General features: G+C 49.9%; 1 protein-coding gene across 4 annotated transcripts in view; it reads right to left on the minus strand.

The window, feature by feature from the left end:
- The window catches only part of UNC13C (unc-13 homolog C), a 133316-nt gene that overhangs the window by 59301 nt on the left and 57709 nt on the right, over positions 1–16306 (minus strand). For all 4 annotated transcript variants that reach the window (XM_053364334.1, XM_053364332.1, XM_053364333.1 and 1 more), the window contains exons 8-9: positions 14931–15158; positions 11948–12089 (exon numbers count right to left, since the gene is read on the minus strand). In XM_053364334.1, coding sequence (XP_053220309.1) covers positions 11948–12089; positions 14931–15158 — 370 coding nt within the window. The remainder of the gene's footprint in view (positions 1–11947; positions 12090–14930; positions 15159–16306) is intronic.

Here is a 16306-nt window from a genome sequence, read left to right on the forward strand (position 1 = left end):
ATCTATCTATCATCTATCTATCATCTATCTATCTATCTATCATCTATCTATCTATCTATCATCTATCTATCTATCTATCTATCTATCTATCATCTATCTATCATCTATCTATCTATCATCTATCTATCTATCTATCTATCTATCTATCTATCTATCTATCTATCTTCTATCTATCTATCATCTATCTATCTATCATCTATCTATCTATCTATCTATCTATCTATCTATCTATCTATCATCTATATCTATCTATCTATCATCTATCATCTATCTATCATCTATCTATCTATCTATCTATCATCTATCTATCTATCTATCTATCTATCTATCTATCTATCTATCTATCTATCATCTATCTATCTATCTATCATCTATCTATCTATCGTCTATCTATCTATCTATCTATCTATCTATCTATCTATCTATCTATCTATCATCTATCTATCTATCTATCTATCATCTATCATCATCTATCTATATCATCTATCATCTATCTATCTATCTATCTATCTCTACAGGCACACCTCATGTTACGTCTGCTTCATGTTATGCTCTTTCAGGTTGCGTCCTGCAGCGACCCGGAAGTACTGGAAAGGGTTACTTCCGGGTTTCGCCACTCATGCATGCGCAGAAGCGCAAAATGATGTCATGCGCATGCGCAGAAGTGGCAAATCGCAACCTGTGCGTGCGCAGACACACCGCTGCGGGTTGCACTCTTTTCATGTTGTGAACGGGCCTCCAGAACAGATCCCATTTGCAACCAGAGGTACCACTGTATCTATCTTCTGAGTGGATTTCCTATGAGAACACACACACACACACACACACACACACACACACACGGAGTGCTCTGTGCAAATGCTTGACCAGTTTGCTCCCTGGAAGGCTCAGCATCCTTCTCCTGGATCTGCCATCCTCTCCTCCTGCATGGCATATTTATAGCTATGCAGATTTTCCCAAGAGAGCAAGGCTTAACACTATGGGGGTAGTGCCAGGATCGAACCCACAACCCAAGGGCCTTGTAAGGTCTAAATGAAGTTATTCGTGGGAGTTCCAGTTCTCCTCCTTTCCCCCAGGAGACTGGCAGCATTTTCACAAAATCAATTCTTCCCTGCTATAAATAATTGAAGGAGGAAGAAAACGCTGCATTTTTATAGTGGCTCCGAATAGCATCAAAGCCGTGCAGCACCAGTAGCGGGAGGCAGAGCCAAATTTACTTGCTGGGGGCGGCGGGGGAGGGAGGAGAGGGACTTTCACTGCACTGGGCATGCTAGACAAAATCCTGACTGCTGTGCTTGATTGTCTTAATTAACTTACAGAGTGGCAACACAATCCATTTGATCAGATTTTAAAGTGACAGCAGAGAGAGTAATCTGTAGTCATTTTGAAAGAAACAAGAAGAGATATCAAGTTACTTTGGAGCGGCTCGGAACACAGGTGTAAGATTTCTGGGAAACTTTTGCAAAATTTGAGCCGGGGGGAGGGACCTGAAATCTGAAGAATATACACTGTTTATTATCAGATGTAAACTAATTTTACTGCTTTAACAACACAAAACACATCACACGTAACTTAGCCAGGATATACAATTGTACTGGCATATTTATGACAACTACAGAGCAGCCGTTTGTATCCTAAGACCCAACTCTGTTCAGTTGAGCTTCCTCCTAGGCAAAAGCACAGAGGAATGCAACCTCAAAATGCCTACATCCACTGAACTCAATGGGATTTACTTCTGAGTAGACATGTACAGGATTGACCAGGTCTGCAGGTCAGCATCTAGCACTGGTGTGCCCAAACTTTTTTCAAAGAGGGCAGTGAACATGCGTGAGGGCCGACCAAAGTTGTTGAGCTTTTTCTTAGGATTGAAGTTGCTGAGTTTTTTTTAAGGATTTTACCTCAGGAGGTAGACTGCCACAGGGGCCTGATTAAACCGACCAGCGGGCCAGATTGGGCCCCCAAAACGGACTTTGGACATGCCTGATCTAGTATCTACAAACTGAATCAGAAGTCACTGAAAGAAGGCAAAGAACAATTTGCAAGCAACAAAGTTGGTGGTGGGGGTAAAAAGGTAAAGGACCCCTGGATGGTTAAGTCCAGTCAAAGGTGACTATGGGGTTGCAGCGCTCATCTCATTTTCAGGCCAAGGGAGCCGGCGTTTGTCCGCAGACAGCTTTCCAGGTCATGTGGCCAGCATGACTAAACTGCTTCTGGCACAAAGAAACACCGTGACAGAAACCAGAGCACATGGAAATGCTATTTACATTCCCGCCTCAGCAGTACCTATTTATCTACTTGCACTGGTGTGCTTTTGAACTGCTAGGTTGGCAGGAGCTGGGACAGAGCAATGGGAACTCACTGCATTGTGGGGATTCGAACCACTGACCTTCTGATTGGCAAGCCCAAGAGGCTCAGTGGTTTAGAACATAGTGCCACCTGCATGGTGATGGTATGCTCCTGTTGTGCACATGGTAGGACCCTCTGGGTACAGAAATGCATCTTTGATTTGGGTATTGCATATGCTTATAGTAAACACAGAAGCTATCATTCTCCCTTCCCCACATTGTTCCCCAGGCCTTCTCACTCCTCTAGTTCAGACTCTCATGAGAAGGTCATTCTCATCTGTCAGGATCAGGGCACATGGCCACAGTGGCTCTTGGTAACCTGGGACTGTCAAGCGAAGATGGAGACTAGCCTGGTACACACACAATGCTGAGCCCACAATGAAAGAAGCCATGGTTTGCTTAGATTGCTTCCCAGCCACTCTTGGCTCCTGCCCCTGCAGCCAGGCAAGGGGATGGCCAAACAAGGCACACTTAAGGAAGCATGTTGGGTTTATACCTAACATTAAGCTATCATGACAACAACCCAAGGCTTGTAAGCCATCATCATGTGTGAGCCAGGCCTACACGTCATCATGTGTCTGTGGCCAGTGGAAGGATCTGCAGCCTATGGCCAGTCATGAAACTCCCCTTGCACCTCCAGCAGGCCAGAGCAGGCCGGGTGCTAATCCCCAACCTCTATCAAGGGTCTCTGCCTGTTGGTCCTGCAGGTCCAGCTTTTCAGCTTCAAGGTCCAAGTCAGAGGCAGCAGGAGGCGGATCTCATTTCCCTGTCTTGCAACTTAAAATATTCTTCAAATGGCACCTTTTGCATGCAAAGCAAGGGCTCCCTGCCTCGGGGCTGTGGACCTTCCTGCTCTCCCCTCCTCTTGCCCCTGCCTCCCCTCCTTGTCCCTTGCTCAGCCCCCTGCCCTATTCCGTGCTGCCCCTCCCTCCAGGTTTCCTCGCCTCCTGACTGCCGAGGACACACAGTCCTTCGAAAAGGAGGCCACTTCTACAACCGCCCCTCACCGATTCATACAGTATTAATGCAACATCGATTCACAGGCTTTGCATCTGTTTACATCTAGTGATCTATTTCATTTCACATGCTTTGTGGTTATGATTCTGCCTGCAGGGCTGGGGCATCTCCCATCTGTCACTAAAACCGTTACAACGGAGGTAAGCCATGGTCCAAAGCAACATGCGAGGCGCTGTGAGCCCACAACAAGGTGTCTGCAGCTTATGCCACGTGCAAGCATTAGATGCATTGAATAGCTGTGAGAGCTTCTTCCTGGGAGGGGATTTGCCTCCCAGCCCCCACTGTGTGCCTGGCCTCTTTAGATTAAGAGGGTTTTGTAGCAAGGCAAGGAGGGAGGGAACACAAAGGAGGTGGCGATGTTTTACACAAAACAAGCTGCATTCAGTGGATTCTTGATTTGATGTAATCAGACCTCGCCTTCCTCAGAAAGCCGAGGATTATGACAAGAGCAAAGTGATTGGAGGTCTCTCAGCACCACCCAGGAGTGCTTGGGCACCTCTCCCTTCAGCTGAACTGCAGCCAGCCTAGTCCCTGCCGTCTTCTCTACCTTGCAGTCCGGAGCCACAGGGAAGCCTGGCAGGGGGAATGCTGCAGACAGGGCACTCACCAAGGAAGGCTGTTCCTGGCATAGAAGCATGAACCCAGATGGCTATGCAGGGGCCACAGGGAGGTGCCAGGTGCACATGGAGTGTTGTGGTGCTGGCACAGGTGGCCTTGCACATTCAGAAAGAGCACGGAGGCACCAAACGCTGACCCAGTGCCCTCCTGGAAGGAGCCAATCGCCTCATCAAAGGCCACTAGTCCTTCAGCAGCCAGTGTGAAAGTAACTGTCCCGCTGGTTTGAGCTGCAAGACTGCTGTCCATGGTCTCGAACCCTTTGCTTTTGTATTTGACAGAGAGCATCCAGAGTTCCGACCTCACCCCTGCATAAAGCTGGCTTGGGCAGTCCTGGCTTGGGCAGTCCTGGCTTGTCACCACCCTCTCACCTGGGCTGCCACCTCTTTCTTGGTGTGGGAGGAGTTGACTTCTGATCAGGATGGGGCTGGTTTGCCCAGCAGCAGACACTGCAGGAAGGCGCCTCCTGAAGAAAGCCCTTTGCTGCAGATGCCACATAGCTCTGCACACCTCTAGTAAGCCACAGAAATGCAGGAATGAGCTTCCTGCCTTTGATAGAGGCAGCATGACTGAACTCCCAGGGACTTGGGGACTGGGCTACCTCTGTGCCTCACCACTGGAACGTCAACGTTCTCCATCATTTCTAGGGCTGTGGTTGAGATGATGGAGACCATTCCATGCACTTAGATACAGACTTGCCCCAGCCACTTTTGCTAGAGGGGCAGAGGGCTCTGACCTTATCAGCCATTGGGTGTGGGTGTTCAGATAAGTACCAAGCTCTCCCATCCACTTGCCCTTCCCCCTGCAATTAAAATTGCACCCTTTCACCTTTCTACATGACTGAGGCAGCTCCACGTTTCAACCTATGGAGCTATCAGCATAGTTTTCTTTAGCCCTGAATTCTATACTGGGCGATCATGAAGGGAGGAAGAGGGATCAGGCAGATAAACAGAACATCCTCCCTTAACCCAACAACAGAACCGCTTCTCCTTGTAATCAGTCTTCAAAAGCAAACACAGGATTATTTAAAGACCAAGCAGGGTCAAAGAAACAATTTGCATAATGTAAAGTAAATCCATACTTGTAACCAGAAAGCTGCACGCTTTAAATCCTTGGCCATTTCTATTAATCCCAGAGGCCATGTGGAGACTGATACATGCAGGAGTAAAACTAACTCACTCTTGGGATATTCAAATCCCATGACATTGCTGGGAAGGCAGGTTCCTTGCTAGCCAGCACTATCTCCAGCCACAGCCAGCACTGGCCGAAGGAGTCCGTACCTGGCCATACCAGGGACCTATTCTCGGCTGTTCCCTAAGAGGCTGGATTCTGACTCAGTGCTGGACGGCTCATAAGCAAAGCCACAACAAACCTCCCTCTGCTCCTAGAGGCTGACAGGTCCAGATCTCCATCTCCTCAAAGGGGGAAAGAGCCCAGGGGGCTCCCAGACTGAAGCAGGGGTCTGATCCCAGGAAGAGAAGGAGCTACCACTCTTCTTCTTGTTGACAATATAAAGTCTAAGCTGCTAGTAGTACTGAAAGAGGGAGAGGAAATGGTGCAGGGAGAAGCATATTCATTCATTAAATCATCACCCTGCATGTTCTAAGCACAGCCCTGAACTCTGGGCAAAGCTCCAAAGAGGAGCAGTCTCAATGGGGGGAGCTGTGGAGAACAGAAGCAGGTTATAGGACACCTGCAAATGCCTTTCAAGGGGAGCAGTTGGCTGGCTGGCTAGGGCTGGCCTTGTTGCCCTTTGGCGGACCTCTTTCCAGTTTCATAGTTCTGCGGACAGCTACAATTCTCAAAAAGCTTCCTCAGATGGCAGCAACAGTGTATCCCACCGGGTTCTCTTAATCAGAGGGCTGCATTTGAAATAGCTCTGCTTTGCATGAAAATGATGACATACCATCCAAGCCTTCCACAAGAACTTGCAAAATTTTCTTTCTTGCCTGGGGCATCAGCAGAGTGTCAGCCATACACCCTGTGAACACCTGTGGTGCTTTGAAGTTTTGCCATAAGATCTTAGGCCAGGGGGTTCTAAGTCTTGACCTGACTGGGACCCCCTTTCCATTCAGTCCCCATGATCCTCTGAGGCTGCCTCACTCTTTGGCAAACATGGCCATCTTGCTTTGTCTATGAATATCTCTATCCACCACCAAGTCTTATTTCTCATGGCCAAAGCAGCCTTCAGCCTCCTGGTAGCAGAGTACGACGGGGTAGGCACTCCAGTGGCCATCCCAGAATCCAGACAGGAACTGATGTTTAGTGGATGTGCCCCTGCAGAAGGACCCTCTTGGGGATTCAAATCCTTGTCATGGCTCAGGGCACAGAACCAGATTTGGGGGCCCAGGGAGGCTCTGCCCCAATTCTGCTCTGTTCCAATCTGTTTTACTCCAATTGATCCAGTAGCTCAAATCTAAACTTTGCTTGGGGTCATTTCAGACATGCTAATTGAGAGAGAGAGGGAGAGAGAGAGAGAGAGAGAGGGAGGGAGGGAGAGAGAGAGGGAGAGAACCCTTTCTTCCTGTCCAATCTGTTGTCATGCAAATCAGTGGCTGACCTCCTGGGCTTCCCCCCTCTATTTCTCTCACGAGAAAACTTTATTGCAGGCTGACTCACTTGTTCAGTGGCAGAGGGGCTTCCTTGACTGCACACAGGGTGACTCTGCCAGAGAAAACCCCCACCAGGCCCTTCAAAGGCTGCCTATGCTCGTTTCAGCACTTCCAGCTTCAGGGTGGGAGAGTGGAGATGAGAAGCAGCCTGGAAGTTACCTTCAATTGACCCAGCCAATGGATTGGCCCATCCTGCATTTGATGGGCAGGGTCCCTCCAGGATTTCAGGCATCACTGGAGCCTTTCGATTTCACTGTGAACTGATCCCAAAGCCTTCTGCATCAGCCCAGGGTCCTGATCCCATGGTGGCCAACCCAATGCCCCAGCTGGCTGCCTACAAGAGCAACAGCGGCAACTCTCCCCTCTTGTGGTTCCCAGCTACTGGCATAATTCAGAGGGATGCTGTCTTCCATAGGCACCAACTCTGAGGGGCCCAGGTCCCTTTATCCCCCCTGGAAAATTTGGGGAGCTGCCCCCCTAAGTTGAGGACAATCAGGGGTTTTGTGAAGGAGGTGTGAGGGCTCTGGCAGGGTCTTAGACTCCTTCCTTCTCCTTCCCAAAGGGGGCGTATTTGTGTGTGCGCAAGCACATCTGTGTGGGGGAGAGCAAAAGGGGTTTTCCTCCACAAAGTGGAGGACGTGGTCTGTTCCTGAGTCAGGGGAGAGAGGCGGCTGGTGGAAAAGGGTGCTCAGTAGCTGAAGCATCATGTGTTGGGGTGGGTGAGTACTGGGAAGGGCTTGAGAATATCCTTTATCTTCTCTTCCCCCAACCCCTTTTCCTCCCCTGCATATCTGGGAAAACAACTGAAAGTGGAGGAGAGATCAGACCTCCCCCTCCTGTCCTTTTTTTTGAAACTGGAGCCTTTGCCATGATTGAACAATTTAAAAGGAAAGTTCGCAAGATAAGCACTGGAGTACTGCTTGCTTATATGTGTGTTCTGTGTGGGCGGGTGTTTCTTTGGATCTAGAGAACTACGAGTCCTGCATGTGAGTGAAGGGTGTCTCTCTCCCTCTCCTTTGCTGGTGGGTAGGGCAAAAGGGGCCGTGCTGCCCTCCCAGCTGCTGCTGCTGCCACACTTGGATCTACCCCCTGGCTTCTCCAGGTCCCTGCACATCATGACACATGTCTTTGCCTTCCACACAAGAAGCATTTCAGAGCCATCATGGTTTGTGGTCAGGCAAGGAACTCTTTCCTCCTTTGGACATCAGCTGGATGTACATGCAAGGTAACTGCTCAGTTCTTAAGCCGATTACCGAAACTGCGCTGGACTTTTACTTTATGTAAAGCTGCAGAGCAAAAGGACTTTTACTCAAAGCAAGGAAGTTGTGCTGTGCTCAGCATGGGGCTATGTAGGGTTGCAGACCCAGCCCCGTTACACGGCTCTTATGCCTTCCATGAAGTTCTCCTTTAGGATGATGAAAGTCTCTCTCTTCATTCACTCAGCAGCAAATATGGGGGCTTCCTGTTCCCTTTCAGTTCCATGCCCCTAAGCAGCTCTGCATTCAGAGGTGCACCTAGGCTCCTTTGTGCCCTTGGCAAGCAGCTGTACTGGCACCCTCCTCATATCCCTTGCGCCCCTGGCAATCACTGGCTCTCCGTCTTTGCTGCAACGGCCCATGCCAGCAACTGGATTTCTCCGCTGTGCCTGTGTGCCTCCCCCAGTCTCCCAGAGCAGCAGAGGAGTGGCCTGGGGAGAACAAGGACTAGTGGGTGGGCCATAGCTGTCAACTTTTCCCTTTTCTTGCGAGGAATCCTATTCTGAATAAGGGAATTTCCCTTAAAAAAGGAGAAAAGTTGACAGCTATGGGGTGGGCTTCTAGCCACTATGAGCCAAAGGGCATTCTCAGTGGACCCAATGCTGATTTGATGGTGTCTTTGGCACCCCCCCCCCCGCAAAGCTTCAGGTGAACATTTGGACTTCTTTTTAAAAATTATTACTGCTTTCTGAAGTGGGGCTTGGTTGTTGATGCTACTGAATATTTGTGACCTTATTTCAAACATGCACATGCACCTTTTGAGAAGCTGAAAAGCTGCTCAGGGGAGGGTTGTTCTGTTGCATCTCAGGGAGAAGCCACTCATCAGCGCTGTTGTGCACAGCCATCTTGTGCTTCCATGGAGGACTCCCCCCCCCCACTGCTGAATTTGTAGGTTAGGGGTGGTGGTTGTACACCTCCCCAAGTTTGCTGCCGAGGCTGAATCAAGTGATCGCAACTTGCCAGAATGAATGTGTTGGCGAAGAGAGCAAATCATGGATTTCCAAAGCTCCGCTGTTTGTGTTATTTGAGTTAATTAACATTTATTTGCTTATTTTGGATCAAACAGCCGGCACAGGCGGAAGCTGTTTACTGATGCCAGATGGCAAGAAAGAGACAGCCAGCCAAAAGAGGCATCCGGAGTCAGCCACCCAGATAGGAAGCAAAGGCAAAATTTCAGGTTAGAAAAGTGTTGCTCTGAAGCTCAGAAAATGCGTGGGGTTGTTGGTCCATGCAGCCGGAGCCCCAAGCACACAAGGCTGCCTGGGTGCCACTGAGCCAGAGAAAGGCGAGAGGATGGCCAAGAGCCTGGCAAAAGAGAAGCAGAATCACAGCGAACCCTTCAGAAAAGGAAGGCAACCTCCAGGGAATCCAGTTGGCTGCTCAGGAGGAAGGGGACACCCCCCAGTGGGGTCAAGGTGGCCCTGTGCTTGGGGAACTGTCACTACGGACATGAGTGGCTGTGGCCTGTGGGCAGGCAAGTCATCTGTGAGAAAAGTAGGAAAGCTGAGGGGACCAGGAGGCCCGTGCATGGCCCAGAGAGGGCTCTGCACCAGGGCAAAATGAAGCTCTTACAGTACAAAATGGCCCAAAGGAGGATAGGTGTGTACATGTGAGCTAGCAGGGAGCTGAACACAGGCCCAAATGCTGAGCATCACTCCCTCTAACAGTGAATGCAGCTGGTGTGTGCAGAGAGAGAGAAGCAAAAGGAGAGCATCAGCTATGCTAGGCAGAGGCCCTAGTTTGAAGAAACACAAAAAACACCTTTAAAATCCTAAGTGGGAACCTCCCAAATACACAAACACACCAAGACTGAGCATGCTCAGTGGGCATTGGGATGGTGACTGCCTGGGGAAGGGATGGAATAGAGTATTCTAGAGGTTGGGTGCAGCTGGCTGGAACCCAGATGAGGAGATGCTGCTTCTCCTCCTCCCTGCAACGTATTTTGTGGAAGATCCCATTTTGGGCCTGCCCTGAAAACTAACAGCCATCTTCTATCTCATCCCCAACCTGCACTCAGTTTCATTGGACTCCCCCAAGGTAAAGGGAAGGTAAAGGACCCCTGGATGGTTAAGTCCACTCAAAGGTGACTATGGGGTGTGGCGCTCATCTCGCTTTCAGGCCGAGGGAGCCAGCGTTTGTCCACAGACAGCTTTCCGGTTCATGTGGCCAGCAGGACTAAACCGCTTCTGGCGCAACAGGACACCATGATGGAAAACAGAGCGCACGGAAACACCATTTACCTTCCTGGTGTTTACCTGTTTATCTACTTGCACTGGTGTGCTTTCAAACTGCTAGGTTGGCAGGAGCTGGGACAGAGCAACGGGAGCTCACTCTATCCCGGGGATTCAAACACCAACGTTCTGATCGGCAAGCCCAAGAGGCTCCGTGGTTTAGACCAAAGCACCACCCATGTCCCCTACCCTATGCCATGCCACGGGCACCCAGCCAAAGACAACACCCAGACCCCTTGACCTTTTGTTCGAGTGGGCAAACCTCACAAGGCTGTCCAGCTCTCTGCCCAATCTCTGCCCAGATTCCATTTGCTCAATGAACACCCAGCGAGCCTCTTTCCCATCATCACCCGGAAGTGCCTTTGCTATTCAGCTCACTGAAATTGTTGCTCAGACACCTGCTTCCTGCTTTCACAGTTCAATGCAAGAGGCACCATTCCCTGCTCAGAATCCTCAGAATCCTGCTTCAGAAAGGAAGAGGCCCTTTCAGCAAACCTGCTCAGAGATGCAAACGTGGTCAGGGGTTTTTAGAGTCTATGGCCACATGTTCCAATTTCCATTAGAGGCCTCCAGCAGATGTGATTCCCAGCAATGGGCCTAGCCAGAAATAAGCATTTCCAGGAAGGAATAGGCCACAGTCTCCGCAATCTCTCTAGAAAAGCCCCTTCCTGGGATCACTTGAAGAGAGGAGGCAGCCTTTATCCCCCTCCATGCTGTCTATGCTGATTGGCAGCAGCTCACTGGAGAAATAAATATCCATGCCTCCTTGCCAAGCCAGCAATATGGCATCCTGCCAAAGAAAGGGTCCCCTCTCACCTACTCCATCTTGCATTTCATCTACTGCCTGGCTGGGTGCTCACAAGCAACCAATTAAAGTCAAGGCTGGCCACATAAAAGTCCTGGACCAGCTATGATTAAGCTATAAACAGACACCAGCATGTCCCAGGCCTTCATCCATAAGGTGCACAACTCATAAAGAAAGATGTTTTTCCCGCCTCTGAAGGAAAGCAAAATCTTCTTCCTGCCATTGCCTGATCTGCCTGAGAAGATATCTTTTATTAAAAACATTTTTAAAATTCTAACTTCCTAGAGCAACGCCAGACACACCAGCGGAAGGCATCCATCTCGTGAATGTACTTCCACTTTTATTACGGCATATTTATAAATTATGCAGCTGAAACATAACAATAATTTAATAAGAAATTGCATGCCACTAAATTGAGTTGAACATCCCAGAGGCAGATCCCAGCATCCTCTCCAATATAGAAATCAATGTCCCCCAGAAAAATGCTCCAGAGAGAGCCCATTTCCACAGTTTCAGGCCTGCAGTTATTGTATGCTAAATGCAAAACCACTGGGATGTTTCAAATGGCCCCATTTTGAGCACAATGACATATTCCTGGCTGCTGTATTTGGTGTTAAGTTCTAATAGCTGGTACTCCATCTTTGGAAGAGCCAAACAGCCAACCTCGCTCTTCCTCTCTGGCTTCTACAGTCACCAGAGGTGGCCTCACATATGCTCCAAGCCCCATGCCACCCCGGCCCCCTGGCCAAATGAAGGAAGGGCTGAGGGCACCCCCTCCCCAAAGAGACCACTGAATCCACCTTCAATCCCTAGAGTGGCCATGCTTCCCTGGGACCATTGCACTCCAGCATCATCGTCACGTGAACTTGAAGTCCACACCAACCTACATTTTGGTTGTGAGTTAGATGTCGCAATACGAGTCTGTGGCTTCGGGCTTTTAATGAGGCCCAAGATGCAAACACCCAGGTAAACATGATGAATCACAGATGTAAGGAATGTCATGTGCAAGCAACATTTACTCCTGAGTAATGCACCCCAGAAAGTCAAAAGAGGAAGGAATACTCACAAATAGAACTTCTCGTCCCATGTTGGATTCAGGTTCCCAAATATGGTTTTTGTCCTCCTTTTGGTCTTGCCCACTTGCACCGTGACGTACGGGTCACTGGAGCCAGTTTTATCCTTGGCCTGCAAGCCCTGAGCACAGACCACTGCAAGAGAGGAGGAAGAGAGAGAGAAAGAGAGAGAGAGAGAGAGAGAGAGAGAGAAAGAGAGAGAGAGAGAGGTGGAGGACACAAGTTGATAAAACTAGGCCTGGCCAACGGCGTTGTGACCAGTGTCCCCACCCCCCTGAAAAAAAGGGGCTAAAGGGCTTGTGCTGGGCAGAAGAACACATGGAAGGTCCCAGGTCCAGTCCTCAGAATCTCCAGCTCAAAGGTGATGGAGCTAGGTGGACTAGGTCAGAATGAGGCCACTACCAGTGTTCTTAGATGTAGGAGAAGCCCCCCAGTACTCTGAGCCAGAGTAGAGCAGCGTGTCTTTTGTGTCCCCTGGGCTTGCGCCCTTGGCAAGGACCAACCTAACCAGACCCTAGCTATTCCCCTGTCCCAGCTGGAGACCCTGGAGACCACTGGCTGCCAGTCAGTGTAGACAAGACTGAGCAGTATGGCTCCATGACCTGACTCTGTAGAGGACACCTTCCTGTGTTCCTAATAGTTCCAGATTCTCTGGAATGTAGAAAGAGTTGCTTTCCAACAGCTGGATCAGGGCGCAGGCTGGCTACCCTTCCACAGTCAGCAAAGAGCTCAGGTGGCCTGGCTCTATTCCCAGTTATCAGTAAGCATTGCAGGAAATGCCAGCATGAGGTTATAGGGGCGTCTCTCTCCTGGCACCTCCCTTTGGCTGACATCCTGGCTGGCTCTGTGGAGGAGCTGGCTGCCTCTTCCAAAGGCTTAGTTTTCAGACACGGTGACTGAAGGACAAGCAGTTTTTTTGTCCTACACGGGGATTATCCATGCAGGGGGAAAAACACCACTCAAGCAGGTGTTAAAAACAAACAACACCATTACAAAAAAAACCACAGGACAAATAATGCAGAGAGACAATGTGAGAACCAGGCTGTGAGGCCTTTGAGGATTCCCCCCCCCCAAGGGGTGGGGGGAATGGAGAAAACAAATTTAGCCTCCTCTCGGTCATGCAAGGTGGACTCTGCTCTGGTCTTGCCCAAAAAGAGTTGTGCCTTCTCAGCTCTGAGAGCACACAGAGTTCTGTGCAACTCAAAGATTACCAATAGCAGGTGGTCCAGGTGTTTCCTTGCACCTTCCAAGCCACGACACTGACCCACTGTGCTCCGCTCCTTCTCCCACAAGGTAAGCTGTCCTCTCCCCCAGAGCAAGAAACATCTCCCAGGAGAAATGTCCAGGTATTACTTTGGAACAAGATGCTTCTTCCAATGCCCCCCCCCCCGAGAGCGGCCTTCAGACCCCAGGAGCCTATTTCCTGAGCCATTCCCTCTTGCAGAGCTTGGTGTCCCGGCTGCAACCTCCAGATACAGAGACAGCCAGCTTCCCTGTAGCTGCCTTTCGCCAAGAAAACAGATGTCAGGATTTATCATCGCTAATGTGTGTTTATGCTGCTATAAATACAAACACTTGTCAGTTGACTCCTCCATCGCAATTCATAACTGTGTGAGTCTCTCCGTCGGCTTGAAAGCCAACTGGGACGTGCCACACTCCCTCCCCTCGGCCCCCCTCTGATCATCAGCAAATATTTGCTTTGTAAGTTGGATCCACGTGATTTAAAGCATCGAGACAGGAGCATTTAGTTAACGTTTTTGAACTGCCACTAGTAGGGACAGCCCAGCTCATTAACTGCCTCATCAGAGAAATGATGGGATCAGAATGCTGTGTCTCTGTCCTGTCCTGTCCCATTCCCCGCCCCCGCAATCTGACTCAGCAGCAGACCTGTCCCTCCCCCCCCCCCCAGGGTGGGTCCATTCAGAAGAAAGTCTGCAGATCTTGGGGAAGGGAGGTTGTGTGGCTTCTCAAACCAGGATGGTGCCTGTGATGTCTCCTCTGGGCAACTCCTACAGCCAATCTGGTGCCAAACGTCTTGCTCTGCTTTCCTTTGGACCACATCAGCAAGGCTAAGAGAGAGGTCTTGTTGTCTGGGCTTCCCAGGACCTCCATATACACTGCCCAAGTTTGAGCCCAGGGGAGGTCACTTTGTTGCTGCTAACACAGCAGTTTGACTTCACCCATGGAGGCGCATTCCACAGTCTCCTGAGACAGATGGATGCCAGCACTAACACAGTATCATGAACCAAGGCTTTTATAAGCCCTGTGGACCACCCAGTTGTTATGGCTACTGGACAAACTGTTCTCCTAGGCTGCATTGAGGACATCTTAAGTCACCTGCAGCAACTGCTGCCTTGACCAGATCTAAATTTTAAAGGAAGGACTATTGTAGGTGATGCTGCTCTGTACATCAAATAGGGCATTGAGTCTAGCAACCTAGAAATCCCCAAAGAGACAGACTTCCCTGGCAAAATCATTGTGGGTGGTGATACCAAGCCCCAAGTGCAGTTTAGTACTGGGGATGATAATGTTATGCTTATATTCTGTTTCTTGAAAATTATTATTTTTTTAAAGTACTGGGGATGTGCTATCATCCCCCTGAAGATGAATGAAATCAAGGAAGCACCCAACAGAGGAGATGTAGTTATGGGCTACTTTGACTACCCCCCGCAGACTGGTTATGCAAAAAGTTTGGCATTCAAAGTGTAAATGGGAATTGCTTGCAGTCCTCACCCCACTGGGGGGTTTCAAGGTGGCAAACCGCTCTGCACCAGCTTGGAGGCAGCATGGACCACCTCGTGAGATCAGGGTGTACGCTATCTTTCCACTTGGCACACCCAGGGAAACAATCACACACCAGAGACCCTCTTTCGGTTTGTATTCTGTAAATGCCATTTTGTAACCACCTGGGCTGGAAGGGGAAAGGGAGCTTTGGCCAGAGAGAGTTCTCCAGCTGAAAAAGGGGAATCCTCTCACCCGTGATGGTGATCTTTGCTGACCACTTGGATGTCCCATCCAGGACACTCTGTTTGGCTGCCTTGGTGTGCTGTACAAAGTCCTCCTTGGGGATCTGGAACATTTCCTGGATCAGTTCAAAAACTTCTGGCCTGTTTCGCTCCCTGATCTTCATTTGCTCCTTCATGGCTGTAATAATATTCTGGGTCTTATCCTCAGCACCGTGCTTTGAACTCTTCTCCGCTGCCCCTAAGGTGACATAACAACGGCATTAGCAACATTTAACAATGCACTACTATAGCAGTAGTTGTCGTTGCAGCAGCTGGAGTAATATTGGGTCACCTTCTATGAGGAGATGGTGACACTGCTGAAATCTAGAAAATAGATGCCCTTGATGACACAGAAGGTGCCTGGCCAGGCGGGTCTTTCATTGACGCTTTTGCCAACCTGATACCCACCAGCTGTTTTGGACAACCTGGACTAGCCAGGGATGATGGGAATTGTGGTCCACAACAGCTGGAGGGCATCAGGTTGGCGAAAGCTGACCCTCCTCTTGCTTTCTGTGTGTCCTGCACAGCATGGATGAAGCCCCCTTCCTTCCACCAGGGACATCTGGTTCCATGTGTGGCGCACATACACCACAGCACACAGAGAGGCCCCTTGGTGCTGGCATGGATGTTGTGACGTCAGTTCATGCCTGGAGGGGCTTCCAGAAAGACATCAAAATGGAAGCCCGAAGTCTGGCACAGATGCTGATCCCCCAAAATGATGGTTTTTCCTGCCCTGAAGCAAAGCCAGGGATGCCAATATTCTGACTTTTCTGGATCTTTGCAAAATAATGGGATTCCTAGTGGATCACAGAGATCAACTGCCAAGGGGGTAGGGGTGTCACAGTACAATAGAGCACCCAACCAGGAATCTTTGGTGGTGGGCTTTAGAGAGGCTCATTTGCAGCCCATCCCTGCCTGGATCAACCTAGTATAGGCTGCGAGAGACCAACTGCACTGATCAGGGACAGAGGGCAATGCTGGCCGCAGGAAAGTCAAGGTGGCATTTCTGGCCAGCCCATCTTTTTCTGCTTGGCTGCAGGTCACAGGGGGCGAAGTAGAAAGCTGACAAATGACACCAGAGCAGCCAGCAAGCCTCCCTTGTTTCTGTGCCATGAGGCAGCCAAGCCACACTCCTGGGGGCCTGCGCATCAGGTGGCAGCAGCGCGGCAACAGAGGAGAGACTGAGGAAGAGAGAGGTCTCTGGGCCACTGGGTGGCTTTTGGCGAGAGGTGACGAGGGGCCTCATGCAATCTCTTTAGCCAGCTGGAAACCTGGTGGGTTTAAAAGCAAAGGAGGAGGGAGCGTTTTATCCAGTGAAACTGGAGCTAAATGCAGACAGTGCCCAAC

This window comes from Podarcis raffonei, chromosome 14 (assembly GCF_027172205.1).
Source record: "Podarcis raffonei isolate rPodRaf1 chromosome 14, rPodRaf1.pri, whole genome shotgun sequence".
In the NCBI taxonomy this organism is placed as follows: Eukaryota; Metazoa; Chordata; class Lepidosauria; order Squamata; family Lacertidae; genus Podarcis; species Podarcis raffonei.